The sequence below is a fragment of the Cupressus sempervirens genome, chromosome 2 (genome assembly GCF_028749045.1).
Source record: "Cupressus sempervirens isolate cs-2001-9-10 chromosome 2, ASM2874904v1, whole genome shotgun sequence".
In the NCBI taxonomy this organism is placed as follows: domain Eukaryota; kingdom Viridiplantae; phylum Streptophyta; class Pinopsida; order Cupressales; family Cupressaceae; genus Cupressus; species Cupressus sempervirens.
Window position 1 is genome coordinate 148,089,753 of NC_143119.1, and position 27,681 is coordinate 148,117,433.

At 38.5% G+C, this 27,681-nt stretch overlaps 1 protein-coding gene across 2 annotated transcripts in view; it reads left to right on the forward strand.

Moving 5' to 3' along the window:
- LOC149571473 (lysine-ketoglutarate reductase/saccharopine dehydrogenase bifunctional enzyme) overlaps window positions 1-27,681 on the forward strand; it is a 261,972-nt gene that overhangs the window by 47,843 nt on the left and 186,448 nt on the right. For both annotated transcript variants that reach the window (XM_089812989.1, XM_089812990.1), the window contains exons 6-7: window positions 21,335-21,508; window positions 21,676-21,767. In XM_089812989.1, the coding sequence (XP_089669115.1) occupies window positions 21,335-21,508; window positions 21,676-21,767 (266 nt within the window). The remainder of the gene's footprint in view (window positions 1-21,334; window positions 21,509-21,675; window positions 21,768-27,681) is intronic.

Here is a 27,681-nt window from a genome sequence, read left to right on the forward strand (position 1 = left end):
CATAGTAGGAGAATTAGATAATTGTATACCTCAGCACAATCATCAAATGAAAGAACTCCAAATTTTTTCAAACCCCAAGCAGTTGATATGAGCAATAAAAATATATTAAATCAAGATGGTCTCTCCACAACAAAAAGCTGCATTTATAACACAAATTGAACCATCCAACTTCACTCTCACTCTTTTCGCTTAAAAGGCAACTTTATAATATGTAAAGTTATAACACTTTATAATATAAAGTACTTATGCTTTATTAAATGTCAATTAAATCATTAGCCAACAAGCACACCGATGAAGACTTTTAACAAAGAATTCCTAGAGAGATCAAATATCCAAAACCAGAGGGCCTATCTTGCCTGCATTGCTCAATCCAAAATAGCAACTGACCAAAAGTGACTTACTAAAAATAGTATATCCCAAAATAGCAATCTCATGACAAAGTCCCCCAAAACCAGACATCAACTCACAAGGGTCATGATAATGAGCTAACAAACCCACACTCTGGAGACCTGCTAAATCGGGGACATTACAGTCCTCCCTCCCCTAGATTGCTTGTCCTCAAGTAATCAAAGTTTGGAATGCTGAAGAATATCTTCAGGCTCCCAAGTAGCATCCTCATCTGGAAGATTCTACCACTTAACCAAAAACTCACGAATGGTTCTCTGTCGTAGTTGCCTTTCCCTAGTATCAAGTATTGCTTCAGGAATCAACTCCAATCTCCCTTCATCATCCAACGGAGGCAAAACAAGAGAAGGTCTCACATGATGACTCAAAGCCCCCTTGAGGCGTGAAACATGGAACACATTATGAACTTTGCTATCATCAAGCAACTACAACTCATATGCCACCTCACTAACCCACCGCACAATCTGAAAGGGTCCATAATATTGCAGCTTAAGTTTCTTAGCTCCACTCTTCTTGATTGAAGACTATCGATATGGCTACAACATCAAGTAGACCATATCCCCTACCTGAAAAGTTTGAGTTGTTCTCTTCTGATCAGCATACTGCTTTGCTGATTCTGTGCCCTTTAGATATTATCTTTCAAGGTCCTCACTACATCCTGGCTATCCTGTAGCAACTCCCCAGCACTCAGTAATCTGCTATCACCACATAACAAATCCACAAAACTAGGCAAATCATAACCATATAGAGCTCTAAAAGGCGACAACTGTATAGTCATGTGATGAGTGGAATTGTAACAATATTCACATAAGTGAATCCATTTTACCCACGCCTTTTGCTGAGAAGAGACATAATTCTGGCAGATAACCTTAAACCCACTTGTTCTCTATTTCTATCAGGCTATCACTCTGTGGATGGTAGCTGGTGCTAGGAGTCAACTTAGTCCACAATCTAAAAATCTCTAGCAAAAAATGACTCATAAATCTACTGTCACTGTCACTCACAATGGTTTTAAATAAACCATGCAACCTAAAGATCTCTCTAAAAAATAATTCAGCCAACTCCAAAGTTGAATAGGTAGTGGTAATAGGGAAGAAATGAGCAAGGTAGTGGTAATAGGGAAGAAATGAGCATACTTCGTGAGCCTATCTACTACCACATAGATACAATCCTATTTTTGGGCTTTAGGCAAGCCCACAATGAAGTCCATGGAGTTCCCTTCCCATTTCCTTTCAAGAATAGGAAGTGGCTGTAATAAACCAACAGGATATGTGTGTTCATGTTTGTTCCTCTGACAAACCGAACACTCTTGGACATAGTGATGAACATTAGTCTTCAATCCCTTCCATGTACATCTCTCCTGAACCAGTTTATAAGTCTTAAAAAAACTAGGGTGACTGGCCATAGGAGAATCGTGAAATGCACGTAGGATAACCTTACGCACATTTGACTCTAGAATAAAAAATATCCTCCCTTTGTAGGTAATCAACTCTCCTGAGAGAGAATATTTCTCATCTTGAATACTACCATCCACAATACCTGTTGCCCGCTGATCTCTGGCATATTCAGTTATAATCAAATGTTCTCCAATCCTCTGAAATATTGAAAACTATATAAAGGTGAGGTCTCCTTGAAAGAGCATCTGCAACTACATTTTGAGTCCCCTTGATATAGAAGATCAAAATCATAAATCATAAGACTGAAGCTTGCTAACCCATTTCTGTTGTCTCTCATTCAAATCCCTTTGCCCCAAGAAATGTCTCAGGCTATTATGGTTGGTTTTAATACAAAACTTGCTGCCTACCAAATACTGCCTGAATTTAGCCAAAGCATGCATGATAGCTAAGCTAACATCTCCTTATCATAAATGCTGAAAGTTCTCTCAGGACCTTGTAATTTCCTGCTCTCAAAAACTATGGGATGTCGATCCTAGGACAAAATGACACCAATGCCCTCTCCGAAGGCATCACAATGCAAATCAAAAGGCCTAGAATAATCAGATAAAGCCAATACTGGACATGAAGTCATAATAGTCTTAAACTTCTTGAAACATTCTTGTGCCTGAGTTGACCATTGAAAAGCACCTTTGCGGGTCAAATTTGTAAGGGGAGCAGCATGTCGTGAGAAACCAGCCACAAACCTATGATAAAAGACACAGAGACCAATAAACCCTCTTAATTGTGTCAAGGTCTCTGGTGTAGGCCACTCCACAATACAACGGATCATATCCGGGTTCATATGAACTCCATCGGCACTGATAATATGTCCCAGATAAAGTAACTTTGTCATACCAAGAGCACACTTGGACTCTTTAGCATACAAGGAAGCCTGATCCAAAATACCCAAAACTGTATCCAGATGAACCACATGATCGTCCCAAGTCTTACTGTAAATCAAAATGTCGTCAAAGAAGACCGACACAAACTTGTGGGGCTGACAACGGAACACCTTGTTCATAGTAGACTGAAAAGTGGCAGGAACATTGGTGAGACTAAAAGGCATGACCGAGGATTCAAAGTGCTCACAATGACACTTGAACACTGTCTTCTTTATGTCTTGCTCTCTAACCTGGATTTGATGATAGCTGGATCTCAAATCAATCTTTGAAAAATACTTTGCCCCATGCAATTCATTAATGAGCTCATCAATCCGTGGAATGGGATAATGGTTTTTTATGGTCCTCTTATTCAACATCTGGTAATCAATGTACATTCGGAGGGTACCATCCTTCTTCACCAGAACAAACGAAGAAGCGAATGGAGACTTGCTTGGCCTGATATGCCCTTGATCAAGTAGCTCTTGTATGGCCTTCTCAATCTCATCTTTGAGCCTCTTCGGTAAAAGCAAGCAATAATCATAATAGGCTTAGTCCCTTCCTCCAACTCAATAATATGCTCAATCCCGTGACCTGGTGGCCTACTAGGGGGTAAATCATTAAGCACTTTAGAGTGTTTAATCCTCAATTGCTGGATATCAGGATGATATTCTGCCTCCTCAATATTCTTTGAGTTGGCATAATTCTGCACTCTACTGCCCAATCAACAATATCCTCATGATGAGCCAAGTGCTGCATACACTAAGTGAAATCTGCTTCAGCTCATCATAATGGATTGCTTTAAGAACTTGGGGCTGCCCTTCCTTAATGAACCTCATCTCCATCTTCTTAGTGCTCAGGTAGATATCCTTAAGTGTGTGTTACCATGCCATACCAAGAACTATATCTGTCCCCTCCATGTCTACCACATAAAAATCTACAATGAAAGCATATCTATTAAGCTTCACAGGAAGATGTGAAATCATCTTGTTACACTTCAAGGTGTAACCATCAGCTACCTGTACCCGTAGGCCATCGAAATCCTCAGTCTGTATACCCCTCTTGGTAACCAAACGAGCATCAATAAAATTATGAGTAGCTCTAGTATCAAATAAAACAACAATTCCCTATCTAGCCATGAGCCCACGCATCCGGAAAGCTTCCTCCTTCCTCATACTAGATAAGTAAGCTACCTTGAGGTTGGAATCATCCACCTCATCATCAACATCATCACTCCTATGCTGATCTTGATCACAATCCCCAAATGGCTACTGAAAATCAGCACTACCATCATCATCGTAGAACCACTCCATCATCCTATTTTTACCCTTAGGCTTCATGGGACGGTCATGGTTTGTTAGAATCTGATAAGATTAATAACCTAGAAAACTAGTGCAAAGAGTAAATATCTAAACTATGAATGCAAATGATACAAAATCAAAATAGCATCATAGAGTTAGTCTCCAAGAGAGTAATGCAAATGCTGGAAGCAAAATAGCATTAAGAGGATGCAAAAACAAGAGATACAAATACAAGCCAGGTAGCATGCTTATATAGGCTAGGAAGAGGGAGGAGGTGGCAATGCCAACCAATGAGGAGCAACCATCTATCATACTAAAGATAGCAAAGTATCTTCCCAAGATAGCTAATGGATGCTCACATGTAGGAAGGTGACACCTCACAACCATTCACCTAATAAGACATGCTTTATTAACCTAAGCAAGATTATTAAAAGTGTAGGAAAAACCTAGCAAAATAGGAAAAATAAAAAACTACACTAACACCCCCCCCATAAGCGAAACTTAGGTGGATGTAGAAATGGGTCCTGGCAAGTCAAGCCTGATGAGGTACCCATGTACATAAAATTCCCCCAAAAGAGAGAGAAAAGAGACTCCCCAAAGAAAATTAGGACTCCAAGTGAGAGGAAGCGGCCCCCCCAAAAGATGAAGCATCCCGCACCTCCAGCAAAGCTTGCAAATTTTGTCCTGTAGACCCACTTACATCGAACAAGTTTTCTTCCCTTAGGAAAAGGGACAAGATCCCAGGTGTGGTTCCTCATCAAGGAACTATACTCTTCTTGCAAAGATGTATCCCACTCAGAAATACCAGAAGCCTCAAGAAAGGACTGTGGATTTGAGGCAGTAGCAATGAAGACATGTAGAGCATCCTGGAATTGTGAACGAGTCTGCTTGGTGCCTGATGGATCCCCAACCCAATCACCTACAAACTGCAAGGTCTGTCTAGCCCAAAGTGGACCAGAAGATGGAGAATCTAGAGGAGAATCATCAACTTGTAAATGATGACTAGAAGAGGAAGGAGGTGAGTCCTCTGAATCACTCTCTGCATCAGAAGTGGAGGTAGAAGACTACTCAAGTGAATCTGACCCATTAGAAGATCTATCATGTATTCCAAGTGACTCCAATGTCAAGGTAGAAGGCAACCCTATGACCATGCTTTGCTGGTTAAGTTGATACAAGTAGTGGAAGTTAAGATGGCCAAACCACTCATGCCATAATCTGCTCACATCATTAGAGTGAGTGAGTGAAATAGTCAAAGGAGGATCAGGAACAAAGTGAGAAAACATATAGAGTCATGACTGATGATCTGCTCTCCCAACTGCAACTGTAGAATCATTGTGCAACTCACGTATCTCCACTGAATTAGGAGTGAACTCGACCCGCTTGCCTAAACCTGTGTGAGTGATCTGGTGTACCAATAGGAGATTAGTTGACAATGAGGGTACACAAGGAACATCATGGAATGTGCCATCCCCCACATCAATAGACCCTCTCCCACACACCTCAACAAGAGTATTATCACCCATCAAAATAGAAGGCATAGTACACGGCTCCAAGGATGCAAGTTCTTCCTTAGGTGAAGCCATGTGGTGTGAAGCACCCGAATCAAGAACCCAAGTGGATGGTGAGGAAGCAACTACAAAAAGGGCCTTGCCCTTTCCTTTCCCCTTGCTGTTTTCTTTTTCCTTGTTAGACCCTTCATTAGGACTTTGTTTGATAGACTCAGGAACACTGATATTATTCTTCTCAAGAATGTATGTCAAGTGATCAAGTTGTTTCTGCAAACATTTATGTTCATCATGACTAGATCTTTTACAATAGGCACATTTGACCTTTTCTTTCTTAGGCTTATCGCCCTTAGAAGATGGTGTATCAATAGTTTCTTTTGAAGAAATCGATATCTGATCCTTCTTCTCCTCGCTATTCTTTTGTTTCTTGTCCTTACTATTGTTGTTACTACTTTGTCCTTTTTGTTGTTTTGTGCCTTGGTTGGCTGCTAAGGCATGAGACTTAGAGGACGTAAGAGTGCCCATTTGGATTAACTTGTCCTATTCTCGAGTGAGATTGACAGCAAAATCATCTAAAGATGGCATGGTGAATTGAGTACCAAGTGCACCCTTAGTAGCATAGAAGGTAGAGACAAACACAGAATATTTTGAACTTAGCTCAGAGAGAATACTGAGAATTAGTTGTTCATCTTTCTTTTCAATTCCACATTGTTTTAACTGCAGCCTTAGTGATTCCAATTTGGTGAAGAAATCTTGGATTGTGTTGAAATTGCCTGGACTCAAACTAATTAATTCATTTTCCAACATATGACCCCTCATTGAATCTTGTGTGCCAAATAGTGTTTCTAGCTTTGTCCATACTTCATTTGGTGTATCCAAAGACTCAATGTGAAATAAAAAGTCAGGAGAAATAGACAAACACAATGTTCCATATGCCTCATCACATTTGTTAAACCACTTAGGCTTATCTTCATCTTTAGCAGGTTCAGTTTCAAGTCCCATAGTTATCCTATTTAATCCAGCTTTCTTTAAGTGAATTGTCATGCGTGATTTCCACTCAAAGTAATTGTATGGAGTTAGGATGGGCATATTTTTTTGATCCATGATGAAGAAATGCAAAGAAATGCTAAAAAGAAGAGAACCCAACTGTGACAATGCCCCCCCTTTTTACTCAATCAAAGAACCCCCCCCCCCCGAAGAAATATGATTTGGCACTTTATTTTAGTGCGTTTACAACTACCACTAGAAAGAAATATTTAGTGGTCTTGATTTCAATGCATTACAAACCCTCATGAAGAGCATATGCTAGAAGTGAAATTTGGGCACAATAATCAAGGAAACAAATAGTACCACTGCGATCTACTCGAAAAATTATGCATTTTCAAAAAAAGAATCGCCTCGATACGAGGTCGTATGAGAAAGTTATGATCCTCCGAAGTTTTCAAAACGAGAACTGTGCACAGTCATGGCTGAGAATCTGCAATTTCTGAAGAATTCATGCATGAAAATCAAAAAACAACTCCACTAAAGGATAGAGCACAAAAAAAAAGCCAAGTTCATAACAAGAATCATCAAAATCGGAGTCCGTATGAGCAAGAATGAGACATTTGAAAACTGCGTTCAAATCTGTGACTGCCAACGGAGAGGGGTATGGCTGTAGCTTTGCATGCTCGATTCTGCAAAATATATAGTTTGCATGCAAAATCTAAAAGATACCCAGATGGTTTTTCGGGGCTGCGAACAAAACTCAGAAAGCGTTTTTCTTGCTGATGTACAGAAGATGTTGCTGTAGTGTAAATCAGACGCTTTTAACAGTAAAAAATGGCTCCAAAAATCAAAAAACGACCCCAGCAACCAGAATATGACATGCAAATGCTAGAGCAGCTTTCTAAGTCCATCAATGGCATGCTGGAACCTGCAAAACTGATTGAAAACTCCAAATATGCAAATTGGTTGTCAGATTTGAGATTGAAACCCCAGAGAAAAATCGTTTTTGTCAAAACTTTTCTGATTCTCAGGATCATCCAAAGATGCAAGAGAAGAGCATACTTCATTTTTCAAAAAATTACAATAAAGTTTATTTGCCCCCCCCCCCCCCCGAATCTCTCAAATAAGGAAACTAAAATCTACTCTTGCACATAGAAAAGTTCTGATACCATGTTAGAATCTGATAAGATTAATAACTTAGAAAACTAGTGCAAAGAGTAAATATCTAAACTATGAATGCAAATGATACAAAATCAAAAAAGCATCATAGAGTTAGTCTCCAAGAGAGTAATGCAAATGCTGGAAGCAAAATAGCATTAAGAGGATGCAAAAACAAGAGATACAAATACAAGCCAGGTAGCATGCTTATATAGGCTAGGAAGAGGGAGGAGGTGGCAACACCAACCAATGAGGAGCAAACATCTATCAGACTAAAGATAGCAAAGTATCTTCCCAAGATAGCTAATGGATGCTCACATGTAGGAAGGTGACACTTCACAACCATTCACCTAATAAGACATGCTTTATTAACCTAAGCGAGATTATTAAAAGTGTAGGAAAAACCTAGCAAAATAGGAAAAATAAAAAACTACACTAACATGGTTGACATCATAAGAACTTTTGCAATAAAAAAAAAAACTTCCTCCTCAAATCATTAATTGTTTCCTAGTCCAAGGGTGTTGCAATAGGACGCTTACCCTTAGTCTTCTCCTCTCTCCGAGGAGGTGTCCTATCATAGGAGGACGTAGTAGGCTTGGAGGCAAACTTGCCTCTAAGTGTAGAGGCCTCTAAATTATGGGCATTTTTCATTGCCTCCTGTAATGATGGGGTTTCTACTGACTTAAACCACCCTCTAAGTGGCTCAACAAGGCCCTCAATGAAAAGCATAACCCTCCTCTGCTCAAATATGTCATACACCATCACTGACAACCTCTAGAACTCATTGATGAATGCCTCCAAACTAGTTGTCTGTCATAACTGAGCCAACTCTCTAAAATAAACCTCAGTATCCTTTTTATCAAATCGTTTTGTCAATCTATCAACAAACCTTGGTATGATATGATCTGATCATGATGGAGAGATACTAAACCATGATACCACCAATCGTGTGCAACTCCATCAAGGTGTAGCACAACAAACTTGATGGCATCCTCCTTAGTCATAGGACACAAAGCAAGTTAGGTGTCGAGCTTGTGTTCCCAAGCTTTAGCAATCACTCTACCACTCCCATCAAAATGAGCCAATGTCATCTTACCAGCTGCTTGCTGGAGCTAAGTATACCACGTCCGTTGTTTGTCAATAGCAAGCCTACCCTTGGAATGCTCACACTTCTGTGTCAAATATCTGTCAAAACTCAAATTATCCTTAATTCTTGGGGAAGAGCATCCTACTCATGAGAATGAGTCAGTACGTCATCAACAAATGGAGCAACATCAGAAGTAGTGCTAATTGTATCTAATTTAGGTCTCAGAAAAGTAGGTCTCTGTGGCCTATCTTCAGCACCAATATAACCTGTCCTGTCCACCTTGTCATCCATCTTGACATGATCCTTGGTCCTGTGCCTGTCGTCAACCTTGAGCCTCACATCCACACCTGACCTATAGGAACCAATAGAAACATCTTAGTCTCTCTCTCTACCCCGATCCCGAGGCAAAGCTAACTGCTGCAAGATGTTAGACAACTGTTGGAGAACACCTGTTATTTGTTGTTGCCCGACTGTGATATTTCAAAATGCTTGCAAGGCATCTCTATCAACCTGAGCATTAGTAGCACGTTGTCTGAAGCCACTAGAACTACTCAGACTACCTACCATGCCAAACTGAATCTCTGGCTCTCCATCTCTGGGAGGTACATTCTGATCCTGTCGGGTGTAGTGTATACAAGGCACAAACCTTCGATCACCATCCATATCTCAAGATGCATACTAACAACAATATGCCTCTGAAAATTCTAAGCCCAATTCTTGTAGGCTAGCAGGAAACTGCTTTGATACCACTGTAAAATTCCCAACTGGCTTCCAACTTGTATGGTTGAACACAACTTATTTTCTTTGCAATTTTGAATAGTATATAAAGTATTTTCTTTATTTTCTATTGAAATTGGAATTTAACAAAACTAGAAGTTTGAAAAGATAATGGATAATAACCAGACAAGACTTTAACATTTCATTTTTTTTGCAAATTCATTGAAAGCATACATTTAAACCACAAAATATAGATATGGCACTTGATCTGCAATTTTATTAAACCAAATTGTGACTCAGTTGTTTCCTTTATTGTCAACGGTGCTTCCTCAGTACAAGCCGCAGTAGAAGAAAGCTATCCTTTGCTGGCTTACGGAAGTGCAAGATAACTGTGATAATTACGGTAGGCAGGAAGACCAAATGGAAGCATGAATCCTTGTTTTGCTAGGCACGAATTTGTTGGAAAATAACGCAGGCCCCCAATAACGCCTTACAATCCTCGGGAGCCATCCAAACTCAGACATGAAGGTAGCTAATGACGTATAGGCTTCAGTATAGTTGACGTCTAGCACAATTTGCTTGCTTACAACCGTGGCTGCAAGTATTGACAGAATAACAAATCCACAATATTAATTTCGTACTCCAATTCAGCTTCTCAGATTGAAAATGAGTCTCCACACCTCCCAGAATAACTTAGTAGCAAGATTCTCCAAGCCATAGTTGAACACAGTAGGAGAATTAGATAATTGTATACCTCAGCACAATCATCAAATGAAAGAACTTTGAATTTCTTCAAACCCCAGGCGATCGATATGAGCAATAAAAATATATTAAATCAAGATGATCTCTCCACAATAAAAAGCTGCATTTATAACACAAATTGAACCATCCAGCTTCACTCTCACTCTTTCCACTTGAAAGGCAACTTTATAATATAAAATTAGAACACTTTATAATATAAAGTACTTATGCTCTATTAAAATTAAATCATTAGCCAACAAGCACACCAATAAAGACTTTTAACAAAGAATTCCCAGAGAGATCAAATATCAAGAACTAGAGGGCCCATCCTACCTGCATCGCTCAATCCAAAAGTAGCAAATGACCAAAAGTGACTTACTAAAAATAGTAAGTCCCAAAATAGCAATCTCACGACAAAGACCCCCAAAACTAGACATCAGCTCACGAGGGTCGCGATGAGCTGACAAACCCATACTCTGGAGACCTGCTAAATCAGGGACATTACACCTCCCTAACTCTTGGATCACCCTCTCCTGGACTTGTAACTAAGAAGAAGCTATCACTCGTCTAGCTCCAACAACCACCTCCTGGATGTACTTCTCCAAGTTGCCATTTCCAAATTCCCTTTGTGGCTCCTAGGAAGGGTCATACTCTATACTCCTTGTTGTAGGCATAATGTCTCTATCGAGGGTATACTCCTGCAATCTCTACTAATGTCTCTAGCTCTCAAGGATGCTCAAAATCTATTTGCTCCAATTCCATGGGCATCAACCTAACTAATGAACCCTCTCCATCAGGATCTACCATCTCATGGGGAGGTAATGCGTGTCGTCGAGAGATGAGGGTGGTCCCAACTAGAACCATCTCTGCTATATTATACTCACTTAGAAAAGCATTTACCTTTGTTGTCTCTGCCTCTGGTAATATGTCACTCCCCATAGGCTTTACTCTCTATGCCTCTATCTTAGATACCTCTATCACCATTTGTGTCTCTACACATTGTAAAGCTCCCCCAAGAAACACCTCATTAGGAAACTCCAACTCGACCCAAGTCTCCACTATCTCCTCTTTTGGTGGAAGTCCCTTAGCCAATGTCGTTGGTGCCACAGGTTCCATACTCATAGGTGTCTAGATGTGACTAAAGGAAGGAATGGGTGTAGTGGTCACCAACCCTACAAATGTTGGTGGTGTCAAGTGTGGCATCTTGAACAAAAGAGTTCAAGAAAACAACACAAGTGTGAGTGTGGACATGAATGCTATTGTGCCAACAATTATAGACTCTAAGGTCTTGTCCTCCGCCTCGTGACTACCGCCATCTCCCAAAGAGCCAAAGCTCTTTGACGTAGCTTCTCTCCCACTATCAACATCCTCAGGCTCAGAGACTACCTAGTGTTGCCTCTTTTGCCCCGTTGGCATTGCCCTAATGTCTAAGTGCCTCTAATGCATGATAGGTAGCTCACCATGTGCTAGAGTTCCATTGGGCTTCACCACGAGCTCTCCTTCGAGAATTTGCACCTGTGTAGCATCCAAAAACAAACCTATGGCGTAATGCATTATGTAGAATGTTTCGTGCTACTATGTCATAAACTCAAGCATCCACTCTGCCAAGAGTGTTGCCTAGTCATACACTAGGCCATTCATCAAGACGATCTAGGGAAGGGCTACGTTGAGGCGCGACTTGACATTGTTGGCCGACCTTTTATCAATGGACTCCATTCCTTGCCCTTCTGATGCTTTTGTGACCAAGTTTATCTCTGCAGGTGTACGACCGCTAGACACCATTTTGATTGAGTATTCCTTCACCTTCCTTGTCATCTTCTTTGCCTTCATGTCAATATTTTCACGATGCCTATCGAGTATGTCATAGAACCTAATGAATTTTGTGTTTGTAAATGAAACCTTCAAGTCATGCCCCAATTATTGAAATGTGTTAGATCATGAGAATTTGTTAAAGGTCTCTATTATCAACTAGAGGGGACCCTCAATCATGAATGGAGAAAATGGGCATCTGAATGGCTCACTGAACTTGTGCTTTCCTTAGGCTCTACTTTATCAAATCATTATTGGGAGTATCCTGCCACCATTTTTTGTACTTGAATTTATTCAATCCCTCGAATACCATAGGTTATGGTGTGGCAGCGCCTTTTTGAGCAGCCATTTGCACCTTCGGTTGGATTTTCTTGGTACTAGAGCTTGTGTCCACTTTGCTTACAACCTTTATACCAGACAACAACACTCCTACTTTTTTATCCTTACCTAAAGAACTACTAGATGCTTACTATAACTGTTGTTTCCAACCTTTCCTCTTTCCTATGCTTGCATCCATAACTATCTCATTCTTGTCATTTTGTGCCTTTGGTTAGTTAGGATTCCTTCTGTTTCATAATTGAGTGATTCTACCAATAATGTTTCATTGTTTGTAACTTATTCATGCGGCTCCTACAACTTGTTGGCCCTAAACTTTGTTTTGCACTAATTTTTCATTTCAAGGCCTTTATGTTGCTGAGGGTATATTTGCTAACCAAGCTTCATGCATAGTTCATTATTGAAATGACACTTGCATTCTTATGTTGCCACACACCTTCATTCTACCTTTGATTTTGATAACTTGTTAAAATAGTGCGATTTGCACCGTATTGGCTTAACCCAACTCCTTTTGATTCACAACTTCCTCCTTGATTATGATACTCATCATCCTCTATTGTTAGGTGTAAAACTCAATTCAATATTGCCAAGATCCTCCACTAGTGGCATCAATGTTATTGTTGTAATGGAAAGGTTTGATCACCTTGGTAACACTCCTTAGCTGGTCTCTTCTTCTAGTTTAGGCGCCTTTTGCTATTCTCTCTCAGTCATAAGGAATAATGCCGAATGCCTTTGTGGTTTTCCATATGGTATTTTCTTTTCCACATTGTTGAAGCTAATACTGAATGTTGTATGGTATTTTATTGTTGTAGTTTTTTGTGTATGCTTCTTGGCTGTCAAATTGACAAACAAGTTGCTCTCAATGTACGACGTTGTTCCTCTCCTGATGGACTTGTCTAACTTGCACGACATTGAAAGAAGGTTGAGCTTTTATGTCTGTCTATGTCTGTTTGACACCGTACAGGTGTACACTCAACACCATACAATATTTACATTTTTCTCATCTCCCTTGTTACCTCCCACATGGATGTTGGTTGTTCTTCGGTTCATCCCTCTTTTCTTCATCGAAGATCCACTAATGTCTTCGTACTTTCCTGCCAACAACCTCTTATATTTTCTCTCCAACAACTTTTTACTTTAGTATTTCTATCGACCATCTTTTATTTTATTATGCCTAGGTTAGTCATATGGTAGAGGTCGTCGACTTCCTCTTGCAACTACCAAATGGTGCACCGTTTGACGAAGATTGTCCATATGGTGTTGTCGTCGAGTATTGGGGCAGAACTTTTTATTACAATCTTTGTCGTTTTTCAATTATATTTCTTATCTACTTCGTCTGGAGGAACCCTTTGGCTTTGGTCACCCTACCTATTGCCTTTGGCTTTCGATGTATGGCTTCATCTTAGACTTTTTCACTACCTCCAGAATCTCCGTCCATCTAGTGTCCATAATTTGATAGTGTCATTCTTCCTAACTTCCTGGACTTGGGAAAAAGTGAACTAAACGTGTCGATTTCTTGTCATGCCTTGCCTTGCATCTTTGTTGTACTACCTCAGTGACTTGTTGCACCATCATATGATGCTCATCCAACTTTTTAAAACTGTGTAATCTTTCTCAAAAGCTTTCCATATCCCCCACTAGGTTCTTAATGGCTATCCTAAGGGTCAGAATCATGAAGTGTGGTAGGACAAGGACTTCTTGTTCGAAGATCAATTGGAGTGGTGTTGTCTAATCATTACTTTGTACATTGTGGGGCATGCTTAAATTATTGATGATAACTTCTCTTTCTAGTCAACTTTTTCTAGTTCGCATGAATTAAAAATGAGATGACATGGTTCACGAAGTGACCTCTGTAACTGGTCAACTGGATGGGGATGTACCTTGTAAAGATTTTCTCATATATGAACTTTCTTGTACTCACTATTGAGTTGTTTGGCCAAGCCCGTGCCTTCATGTACTTTGTTAGGTATTACGTCACCACCATGATATACCAACACCTCCGTGCCTTACTTGCATTCAAGGATTTGACAAAATCCAAGCCCTAACACTCAAAAAGTTCTTGGGTGTGAGGAATTGAGCGACATGAAATCTCTCTTTAGTGGTTTCCCTTCTCTCTAATAGGTGTCACGACTTACGACCCACTCCCCAGCATTGTTGTTCAAAAATTCAAAGTAGGTAACCACAATCCTATAAGGAGAACCTTCTGTTCGTGGTATCTGATCCCATATATCCTCTGACTGGCCCTTTATGTGCCTCTCTCAAAATGTGTTGTACTTCTTTTTCCATGGAAAATCTCAGTTCTTTGTTAGGTTGCATTTTGTATAATAAATTGGTAATCAACTGTGAGTTGTAGCTTCTAAGGACTGACTCTCGTAACTCGCTAGTTGAGATTTCTATTAGAAACTGCTAGTTTTTCAAGTACTCTTTGATGCTCCTATACCACTTTGACAAGATAACAATGTGAAACAAGTGTGTGTTAGGAAGTCATCAATAACTCCTTTTGACGACTCTCCGGACTTGATCGGAGAGAGATGATCTATGATGACATTGCTATTTTTCAAGCTGCACAATGATGGTGAAGGTGAATTCCTATAGTAGTAACAACCATTTTCTCGCCTCCCTTGTACGATTGGTTTATTCACCAGGTACATCAGTGCCTAGTGGTCCACATAGAATGTAAACAATATTGCCAACAAATAATGTTTGACCTTTTGTATAATGTAAACCATTTCAAGTGCATCTTGCTTCATCATACTATGATTCTTTTATGCCCTTGACAACAATTTGCTAGCAAAATAAATGGGGTGGTCTAAGTTGTGATCACCACCTGTGCCAGAGTTGCACCAATTGCAAAATTTTAAGCATCCACATGCATGTGCAACTCCTTGTTCCAATTGGCATACGCCAGAATTGGTGCCCCAACTAGTTTTGTCTTCAGTTTTGCAAACGAGGCATCTTGTTCTATCCCCCAAAACATAGGGTTCTCCTTTTCATGTCAACTTGTCGAGAGGGTAGGCAACTCAGGCAAAGTTCTTTATAAACTTCTTGTAGTAGCCAATATGGTCCATTGACTTCACCCTCATGACATCTGTTAGAGCCTCCATCTCAATGATTATTCTAATCTTGACCTTGTTAGGGTTGATCTTTGATCTGATCTTGCAAATGATATGACCCAACAACTTCCCCTGTGGAACCATAAACTTGTACTTTTTAAGGTTGAGTGCCACCCTTTCTCTTCGATGCCTCTCCATATGTTCTCAAAGTATTGCTAGGCTATGTTCCATGGGGCGTGTCCCCTATGCTTTTTGGCTTGTACTCGTCCCGGGGACAAAATGAGGACACATGAATAGATTTTTGCCATCCCTAAAGCTGTCCCCTTTTTTCCAGCTAGTCAGGTAAAGACAAAACAATAAATTTTACTTTTTGTGTGGAAAGACATAATAAAAATGTGCAAACCATAGTTGTCCATTAAAACACTCAAACAATAACTCTTATACTCATTTTAAGATATGATGTACTTGCTAAGAGGGAAAAAATCATAGAGCAACAGCAGTAGCAGCAGTGAGGAAAGATTGCATTTAGTATTTCTATCTACTACTTACTATTCTAGTTGCACTTCTCTTTATTCCATTCTGATTTCATGCATAATACTTGGAGAGTTTAGGCATTTTGATTTTACTACCTATGTATGTGATATTTTATAATGGAGGTACTTAATATTTGTCATCTGATAATTTTCCATGTATTGATCTTCTAAAATGTCTATGGTGAATGGTTTATCAATGTTATGATGTGCATACTTGAATTTTGTCTCTCTATATAAAAAAATCCCCTATGCTTTTAATCATTGTCCCCAAAGGTCCTATCCCCTAAATTTTGGCAATGACTTGTCCCCATACCGGAAGCACGTCTCTGTCCCCTAAAACGTCCCCATCCCGGAAACTCCGTGGAGCATAGTTGTTAAGTGTTTTTCTTGTCCACTGAAGATTGACCAACTATTGAGGAAGGCATGAAAACTCCCTACTGACATCTTGTTGAAGATGTGGAGGATTATTCTTTGGAATGTCACTGGTGCATTTCATGGATGAAAGGGCATTCATTTATATGCATGTACTTCGTCCTCTACCACAAAGGTTATTTGTAACTTGTCCTCTACAATGGATATCTGGTTGTACCTAGAGAACCTATCCACAAATGAGTATATTTCATATTGGACAACCTCCTCCAAGATGGTGTCTGTGAACAGTATGGGGAAGGGATCCTTAATAGTAATGGTGTTCAAGCACCTGAAGTCCACACAAATCCTATTTTGATTGGCCTCTATCTTTAGTGATATCTCAATAGGAAATACACATTCACTATTCCCTTAAAGATGATCTCTACCTCAAGGATATGTTTGATCTCCTCATTTACCATTGTTGCATAGTTTTTGTTCATCTTGTATGCCCTTTTTTGCACTAGTATGACTCTTGGTACTAGAGGAATGTGGTGTATGCACAACTTCAACATTATACCCTTGAGGTCTTTATAAGTCCATGCAAATACATCCTTGTATTCCAGAAAGATTTTGATGCCTACTGGCTTTAACATGGGATTCCAATCATCCCTTATTAGTATATTATGTGAATTTTCCTTGTCCCCAAGGATGGTGATTTGCAAGGACAACTCTTTGTACTTGATTGGTTTCTTAGCACCAAATTTGTGTGTTGGGGTTTCATTTATGTGGGTCACCCATTTTACTCCTCGTACTTCAGAGATAACACCTCTCTCCAAATGCTTGTTCTACTTCCTCCACCTCCAACATATAAATGTGAAAGTCTTCCACCGACCAGTGAAAGAGTCCATTCATGTAGCCTCTTTCATCCTCTGAACATTCCTCGAGTTCTAGAACACCTTTATCATTAGGCTCCATTCGACTCCTTTATCCATTTCACCAAATCTTTGTTAGACTCTAACTCCAAGGAAGATGTAATCTTTTCGCTAACTATCTAATACAGAGGTCGATAACAAACTTCTATCCTCCACTCCCCATCGAGAGGGTGCTTTTCTAACAATTGTGATTGACCCTCGTTGTCACCAACCATCCCCTTTTTAGAATGACATGACATTGTTTCTTTTTGAGTGAAATCACAATAAAGTCCAACACGAACGATTGCATTCCTATGGTGATCTGTTGGGCCATTAATTTTCTGAGGGGTTTAATTCCTTGTTGGTTTGCACATAGTAAGTTGAAGGTCGAGGGCCACAGAGTTGGTTTCTTTAGTTTCTTCCATGTCTCTTCAACAAGGACATATACCTTGGACCCATCGTCTATGATGGTATCTGACAGAACTGTTTTGAGGATGCTTATCTCCATGACCGCAGGATGTTGATCGTTATTCACTGCCAGCAACATCGGGTCAATTGCGAACTCTCCCAAGACATGAGCTCGTTGTGTGGGAGAAGTGACCTTACTGGTTGCACGCTTGACATTGGATCATTGGCTGTCCCTTAGAATCATATTCTATCCACCTCCTATTGTTGTTGTAATTATTTCTTCTCACTTCATGCCTGTTGTTTAGGAATCGACCCAATGATACATTGTTTTTTGTTTGTTGGGAGGTACTTGTTGCACTAGAGGTGGATTGTTGTTCTTATGTAAAGAGCACTTGTTGGCCGCTCATCTTCATATTGTATGGTCATTCCATAGTGGAATGACTCATAACTTGGAAGATGTTGCAAAATGCTTTTCTGGCATAGGGAACCCTTCATGTACCCATTCTTCTTGCACTTAATACACCACAGATCCTTGTCATTACTTCGTCCTGCGCTAAACTCCCTCATTATTCATTCCATATTCTTTTGGAGAGCATGCACCTTCTTGTTTGACTTGTCATTGCTACTTCTCTCTTCGGATGAGTCATCACTCTTTGACAAAGACTTTCTCCTCTTTTTCTTAGAAGTTTTATCTCTGCTTTCAAGCTTTATGTCTTTGTCATAGGCGTCAACGTACAACATATGCAATACTTTCTTCATTTTCTCTCTAAGAGAAGGCTTCAATCCCTCTACAAACTATCTCTTTTTTAATCCATTAGTCTGTTGGCTCTCAATCTTCCCCAGTAGTTCCTTTAGCCTCTAGTTGTAAGCTCTCTTCTCCACTTCTACTTCAAGGTGAGGAGGTTGAAATCACATCCTCTTATACCTACCTGGGTGTTAAGATCTCTGGACCTCGTTACAACTTGAGACTTGTCATGCAACCTCAGGTTAATAAGGGTTTGGGTTCCTTAGCTATGCTTGAGAGACAATATTTCAAACATCACTTCCAAGATGCTACAACCAAGATGTCCCCTTTGGACTCCTTGGTTCAGCCAATTGTTCTCTTGGTTCCATTGTGTGGGGGCCTTTTCTCCTAGAGTATTATTGGGATTCAGTTGAGAGAGTCCAGAGCATCCTTCGGTGCATTATTAGATGTCACTAATCCACTCCCCACAATATCATCTTGGCTGAGTTTGACACTCATCTTTTCATGCTTGGGACCATCTTTGATTTGATTTTGTTTCTCTGTTGGCTTTGGAGCTTCATGGACTCCACAGGGGCTTGTTTTAGATATTCTTCCCTGGTCATTTTCTCTTGCGAAGTGGTGGCTGGTTCCAATCTAGTCGGTAGGGCTCGATGTTGGTTTGCCCAAACCTCTTCTCTCCTAGGCTCACTTGTGATCATGATGGAATGCCTTCCCCCTTACCCATTCTCTTTGGATGCCCTCACTTACCTCCTTCCTTCCCAACAAGAGCTAAATGAAGATATTAGGCTTGATATCTATTGACAATATATTATTGCAACATGGAGTGACCCTCCTAAGGGGCTTTGTCTAAGGATGGCTTTTTGTGCTGAGCACTTCATGCATATCTAGGTTGGGGTTATTGTGCGCCCTTGGCACCTCACTCTTTGGAATCTTTTAGAGTTGGCTCCCATTAGCTACACATACAGATTGACCACCAGATTGTCATGGAGGACAAGATTTTTTTGCCTCTGCCCTTTTTGGGGAGGTGGTGACAGAGACTCATTTTATTTTTGGTTGCCCCATCTACTATGAGATTAGGGGGAGATTCTACTGCTTGTTCAGAGAGTACATTTCCCTCTCTACTTTTTTCAGATACACCAATCAGAAATGTCTTGCCCTCTATCTCTAGGAGGCCTTGTGGTTTCGTGACTACACTCTATAGCTTGAACTCTCGTCAAGACAAACTTCTGACCATTTTATCACCTCCTTCTTCGCTCTTGCTCTCCTGTGTAGGGAATGAAGCGGTCACTCGACCATTCTTTAGGCCACACTAGGTCTATGAGGCCTCGTAATTGGTACATTCGACAACGTCATCCTATCTCCTATGGTTCTTTGGATTGGCTTGTGACACACCATCGCCCAAAGCCTTATCCTTTTGCTCAAAACTACTACTCTCTTGTGAGAAGTATTTAGCTTTTTTTTATTCTATTCTTTTGCATTCTTGTTTCTTTTTTCCACAAACACTGTTTGGTGCTCCTGTTGCTGGTTGTTGCCTTGGTTGCACGTTTTTCAGTCTCTTAGACCTTTATGGTCTCTTGTTGGACATTAATAAATTTATATTATATTATCTACTCAATCATAATTGAAAACTTTGAGAGATGTAACCTATCTTTATATTATTCCACCTCAAACACACTTAAGTGTAAAATCTCCCTTAAAATTTAAATCCATTAGCTTAAAATAATTTAATTTACTATAATTTCATCTCATTAACAATTAGTATATTTGTATTACATGATTTTTTAATTTTTTTTTTTCATTCCATTGAGAAGAAACTTAAATTTTAAAGTTGATATCATGTCTAGTTGTTGGGCAATAATATTAAAAAAATATTGAGTTGGCGGTCCACATTCAGACATAGATATGATGTATCAAAATATTTAAAATTATTGAAATTCATGAGTTTTCATATTATCTAAATGTGATAAAATCATTTTCTTTTGCCAATAGTTAAAAATCGATAGTTTCCATAAACTCAACATTGCCACAGAATTAAATAGATAACTGCAGAGCATTAGCTCAACATACTTAAAGCCGTTACCACAGAATTTAATATTAGAAAACAGTATCACCGATATAATAAAAATTCATAAGAAGATTATAGAAAATAAAATCTTACACCAATAAATTTGAGATGACAAAATGTGAACAACAAACAACTCGTGCTACCTATTCATGATGTGTATATTATGGAAATAAAAATGATATAACCAGTCAGACCATGTTATTCCAAAAAAAAAAGTTCATTTAAGAAATGCTAACTAATAAATTTGAATGAGCTGAATTTACAGGAGTTAAAAAAATTCTAAAGCAATTATAAAAGGAAAACATTTATGACACAATTTGTTTTTACCTTGAAATTAGAGAAATGGTTGACAAAGGTAAATGGCTATGGTTGAATACATCATGGAATTGAATACATAATTCGAAATGGGGAGACCTAAATGTTTGTCAATTGCATGCCATCATCGCTGTCATGTATTTGCATGGTCTTTAATCCATGATAATATCAATTGCATGTAAAAACATTCTAAAAGAAAAATTAGATTCAAATATTCTGCTCATGCAAGCATCTCTATGAGACCAATACAAGCTCTTGCAAGCACTTAATAGACACTAATATGAGGTCCTTGTGAGAAAACAAACTAGAAAACACCCATAGATGACTAAGAGTCATTAGCTAGAAATCCACTATTCGAACTACATTTAGATTTGAAACTATTAAAGAACAAGAGTCATAACATATAACTCCACATTAAATCTGCCCATGGAAATTTGTACTAGGGTCTCCATAGTAAAAACAGAATTCTCTAACTGCATAAGCTCAACCCTTGAATGACATTTTCTTTTTACGAAGTAAGTATGTTTAATGATATTTCTTTATTTTCTGTTTCCCTTTTGGATCTTAAATTAACAATTTATTTGTGAGTTCAGGATTCTTGAACCTCGGATATTCTACTCCATTTCTCTCTCTAGGATCTTCATATATGTATTCCTCTCTCAGTACTGCTAAAGGGGCTGTTATTGCTGTGGGTGAAGAGATTGCTGCCTCAGGCCTTCCATCTGCAGTCTCTCCCTTGGTTTTTGTCTTCACAGGTTCAGGAAATGGTAAGCAATGCTACTATTTTCTCTAATTATTTTTTCCTCTGTGGCTTATCACATTTATATTTACTTGTGGACCATCTTTATCTTGAGGAACTACCTAGTGTGTTTCATCTTTTGATATAAAAAAATTCTAAGATTTTTTTCATTTTTATGTGATTTTCTTCTTACAGTGTCACAGGGTGCTCAGGAGATATTACGACTTCTCCCTCATACTTTTGTGGATCCATCAAAGCTTCCAGAACTCATAACATCAACAAAATATGTACACTTTTCCTCTCATACTGGTTATTTCTTTTTTTAATTTTGAAACTAATTGGAAGAATTTTGTACTTATGACAAGGTGAAGAGTGAAATAGACATATTTATAAATTAATAATTGGAAAATGAAAAGCTTAGTTTGAACTTCCTTAGTTGCAAAAGATGCCCTTGAGAACCTGAACTAAAGAACAATATAAAATTCTCTATTATTTGCTGCAGAAAGATATTAGCTTCAACTATCATGCTCCTAGTACATATTAAAATTCTAGACAATAAAGAAAAGGGACAAAAGGGTTCAAAGGAATGCATGCATGAACCATTCAATCCAGGCAAAAAATGAGATTATGCAGGGAGAACTCTAAGAGATAAATTGGCATGTAACAAACATAAAATAAAATGTTTGATTGCCCATAGGCCTATAAATCTCTCAATAAGAATGGGCAAGTATATAGTTAGCCCTGCTATTATTCATAGTTGCTTTTTTCTCCATGTATTTGATCATACTCATGGTCTAGAACCACTCATCCAATTCCACATATCACAACACCCTTTAGGTCAGTCGGTCCTCATCATTGGTCTTTAACAAGCTTTCCCTTTGAGTCAGTCAATTCCTTTTATATTGAGTCTTCGGTATTTTGAGTTATTTTTTGAAGGCCTTGAACCTTCAAACCAGTTTGAACTGTTTGAACCACTTTGAACCAGGTTCAAAATGGTCCAAATGGGTTCAAGTGGTACAAGCATGTTCCAAATTGCCAATGGTGGTGGACCCCATACTCCAAGCTGGATTTTCAGGTATGACATCATCATAAAATGAATTGGCCGAAGGCTCAGGGCAGAGTGTGACGAATTATCATGATGTGGCAGAACCTCATGAAAAATAGGACATTTTTTACGACGCTAACCTTTAGGAGTAATCATTAATTTGAAAGGTAATGGATAATTAATGTATGTTAGGTAGTTTAATTAATAAAAAGGGCTTCTCATGCGTGGGTTAATTGTAATGAAGTAAGGAAACAATAAAGTGAAGAGACAATTATTTATTTTGCCAACTGTAAGTTGTCAAATCCATTAAACTTCATGACATGCAAATCTTTCCTCTTCTGCCTTGAGATTTTCTGTTAATTATCTTTTGAAGTATAAAAGTTGCATTCCCAAGGTCAACTTGCTATATTTCAAAGGTGTTGACTCTATATTTCGAAGGTGTCGACTGAAGAGGTGAGATACAAAGGTTCAAGGGGTTTTCTTTGAGCTTTTTCAGCTGATTTAAGGTAATTTTCCTACAACTCCTCTAAGTGTTATTTTCCTGCAGTTTTATTTGCAGAGAAGTTGGGTATTTTGTTAAAAAGCTATGAGATCTTCTTTGCATTCATTCGGTAGTGGTCACAGTATGAAATGTAAAGGGCCCTTGGTTACAAACACATAATTAAAAGGAGTAGATGTAGAAGCCATCCTAACCAAGTTGTGTAATCAGGCAGATAAACCCTATTTTGGTGAAATTCTTGAAAGTGGTTTATTGTCTGCTGCAACTTTCCCACCAGCCGTTGCAAGCTCTGAACTAATTATGCAATGCGTAAGGCATTATGACATCAAGTCCAAATGTATTAGGGGGTATGATGGAAAAGTATTGCTCTGGGTAAATCGGGAAACTATCATGTTAGGAAACCTTCTCATATTACACTCCTACCCAATCTCTAGTTGTGTTCAATGAAGCCCCTAAGGAAAATTGTAGCATCTTAGCTAGGACTTGGACAGAGAAATTTTATAAGGGAGGTTCACGTCTACCCAAGGGTTAAAACAAGGATCACATGAAGCCCCATATACTTGACTTGGTGGCGCTTTTGCACAAGGTAAAGGGGTTTGCTGAAGCTTATCTTTTTGAAGATTGGATGTATGGCTATTTAGAGATTATCTTGGATCAAAAACAATATATGGATTGGGGAGAGTTGATTGTTGGCTCGCAAAGGGAACAATTGAAACTTACTCAAACAATCAAGGACTTTTTCATGTCGTCTTACCTGATGTATTGCTTAGCTTGAATGCAAAACTTGACAGCAATTCCTCATGGACCCTAGACCAGTGACATTGTTATCTATGATTACTACCCCTTGTTACAAAAAGTTCGTGTACTTGTCGATTATAGAAGGGTGAATGATGTGTTCATGGGAAATTTATGTTTTGAGTTGGCTGGCCTATTAGAACAGAGGATCTCCCTTGAAGTTTGTGAACTGGTTTGAACCTATGGTAGTGTTACATTTAGCTTCCCAAGCTCACCTATATTAGAGTGGGAGGTTTTGATGATGAACCCACAAGACTACCTAGGTACTCTGCATATTGTTTTGTACTACCAGTATGTAGACAATTGGCTTTTGTAGTGAACAGATACCCTCCTGAGGAAAAATGAGAAACCATTTTCCCTGTCAAACTAGGCAAACTCTCATGTCAATCAATGAAAGATACAATCAGCATTGGTTGTGATTTTTGTAATTCTATTTTTTATTTTTATGAGGAAAGAGAAGTCTTTGATGATAAAATATTTGCAAGGATGACATTGTAGCTAGAAGGACGAATATTGTTTTTCCCTTACATTGAAGATTTTTGGGAGGATTGCCTCAATGAGACAGAAGTTGATTAAAGAGATCATTCGAGGTTATCACCATCTCAATTTTTTTTTCTAATTGAAGATGAATATACATTGGTTGCAAGAAGATGGTTTAGAGGTTGTCGAACTAGAGTATTTGAACCAGGAAGAAGCGACTCTACCTGTTGTAGATTGGACAAAGGATGAGGTTGATATCACTCAAAGGATTAAAGCCATTTTTGAGTGCACAAGTGCTTGACTAAAACAACAGAGAAAAGAAAAAGCACCCAACACACAATCAAAAGAACTAAAGAAAAGTTCATTGCCTTCCCCCATAGCTAATAAATTCTCTTGGTTGATCATGTAGGTGACAAAGAAGGTTCAAGTGGGACAAGTTGTGAAGGAACTAGTAACCAGTCTATCATTTGTAGAACCTGATCCCATTCTAAAATTCGGAAGCAAGCAAGAATGAAAGTTTAGGATTGCACGATAATGGATTTAGATCAAGTTAGGGAGCGGGACACTGCTACCATGGATAGTGGGCTCTAGGTTAAAGGAGCTATGGATATGGTTTCTCAAGTGATTGACAGTTTGGTTACCCTAGTTAAGGACATATCTATGAAAGAAAGATCAGAAGTGGCACCAAACTGGTTATCTAACTCCACAACCAAGAAGCGCAGTCTGGTACTAATGTCTATTCCAATTAAGGATGTTGTGAACAAGAACATTGTCAAATCTTGTAGGACTAAGAGAACCAAGAATGCTACCAGGATGTTCACTAACTCAAAAACAGGGGAGGTCACTACTGAAATTGCCCATTACAAACCGAAAGGAGATTCTACCAATTAAGCATAGGAGACTTTGAAATAACTAGAGTTGATTTATGGGGTGCTCAATATAGAGACCAAAGAGCATTGGTTGGAGCAATCTACCTAGAACATGCTTGTTCAATCATAGAGAGATGGAAAAGAGGAAAAAGAACTTAAACAAATTATCAATGCCCTTGTTGAACACATAGATTCTTTTAGTGGATTTAGAGCATTACTTTTGGCACAGGCACCATAGACCTTTTACCCAAATTCTCCTAATTGCAAAAAGCTCTTGAGCCAACTCCAAAGAGGATTGATGAAATAATTGAAGATGGGGTAAAGTTTACTCAAGAATCCAACGTGATTTTTAATGATGCAAAGGATTTTCTTGGACAAGTTCGAACCCAAATACCACTCTGGGAGGCAGACAAGGCTAAGTGGTAAGCAATAGTCACTCAAATTTCTAAAATAGAAGCATATAGAACTGCTAAGTTTCTAGTGGAGAACCCCCTGAAGATAGTGGATGCAGGAGTATTCTATGTCTTGAAGAAAAATATGGGATGGAAATGCTCTATATATGGGTCCGCAATTGGTCAAGCTCAAAACATTGAAAGTCAAATCAAGGGTGTGTATGATAGTTTGATTAAAGTTATGAAAATTGTCAACCCAACTAGTTTGCCACATTATGAAAAGAGAACTCTAGATCAGGAAACAATTGTCAAGACCTTCGAGGACACCATGAAAGTGATCAAGGAAGAGGCAAACTTTATAGCGGCAGATTTTACTAAGGTTGCACAGGTGGACTCAATACTGAGTTTGTGTACAACTCACCTTCCTAATTTCATAGACCAGACCTTGAAGATGAAATGGGAAAAGGACACATGAAAGTTGAGGATACTGAGCTGGAAGAATCCAAGTACATGTGCCATTTAGGAATTGGCAAATGCATTTCGGAGCTAGAAGCTGACATGTGAGACCATTGGAGAGGACAGGCAAACTAAAGAAGTAGGGGGCAACTTGGGCATTTAGTTTAGCTCTATTTTATGTTTCTTGACGTGTTTGAACTCTGAGGATAGGTGTTCTCCATACATTGTTACTTTTAATAATTGTCTTAACTATCGTCAGGAGGTCGGGTTTTCAGGGAGACCTCTTGACAATTTAAAACTATATATATGGGGTACTCAAAGTAGTTAAGGGTTAGAAAATTGATATTGGAGAAAAAGATTCAATCGGTTTTTAGTTTGAAAGTTTTGATCTTTGTTGTTTTTGACAAGTTGAACCTAATACAATCTTCATGCTATGAATGAGATTATCTTAGCCTTTTGAACTCTAATAATAATAAAAGATAGTGTTGCGATCTAAATCTTTTGTGTTCATGTTGATGAATGGGATATTTCTTTTGAGAATATTTGCTTTCATATACTGAACTATCTTATCATTATGAATATGTTTATGGTCGAAGTTCAACTGTCATCTTTTAGTGGTGCATTTTAATGATTTCATGAGAGCCTGAAAAGCTTTGTCCATTTTCCAAGTTGTTATGATAGGTTCAAGATTACATTTATTGAAGTCACTTATCTAAGAGTAAGTAAGGCTGCCTTTATACTTTTGGGTTAAAAGTATACATGTTTGTTTAGAATAGGGATTCATTGTGAATCCAACGAGGGAGCTGCACCTTATGCAATTTAGAGGGAAGCAATAAACATATGCCTACCCAACTATAGTAAACTTATATTGTCTCCAAAAGGGCGATAGGGTCAATTGAAGAGAATATTTGTAAGAAGAAAAATCTGTTTTCCAACATATATTTATCATTTATGTCCATAAGTGACAAAAGGTAGATCAAGAATACATCATTTTACTGGAGATGTAGGATAAATAAACATACTAGGCCTAAGAAATCTCACTTTAGTAATTATAAAGATATAAGGAAAGTATTGTATGAACATATTAAAAGCAATATTGGTGGAGCAAATCAAATGTAAGTGCAAATAATACTAGTGTGATTGTTTACCAACCATGTAGTTAAGCTCACTTATGCTAATTACTTTTTTCCCTAAATTGGGCTTATTAGTTATTTTCCTTATTTAATAATTCAGAAATTTGAAAATGTATCTTATTCTTAATAAAATATTTAACATTACATTAACGGTCATTTAGGCATATTTAGTTTATTAGTTAGTTTTTAGATAACACAAAGTTTCCTATTAGCCTTATTAATAGTTTCTTTTTCGCTTTTAGTTATTCTTTATAGAAGGAGACATCGTCTTCATGTGTAATCACTCATTTAGGGTCTATTTGGATCGTGGATTTGAGCGGGGATTGGAATTCAAAATTCTCAAAAATATGTAGCCCATAGAGGGCTTCTCCCTATTAGCAACTCATAGGAGAGATACAAGGGGCTCAGTGACTTGCATATAAATTATAAAGTGAAACAAAAATTTGAGTCAAAACTTAAATATAAAATAATATAGCTTAAAGTAAAACTAAATCATTAAACAATTAATCATTGCCTATTCCAAATGAGAAGG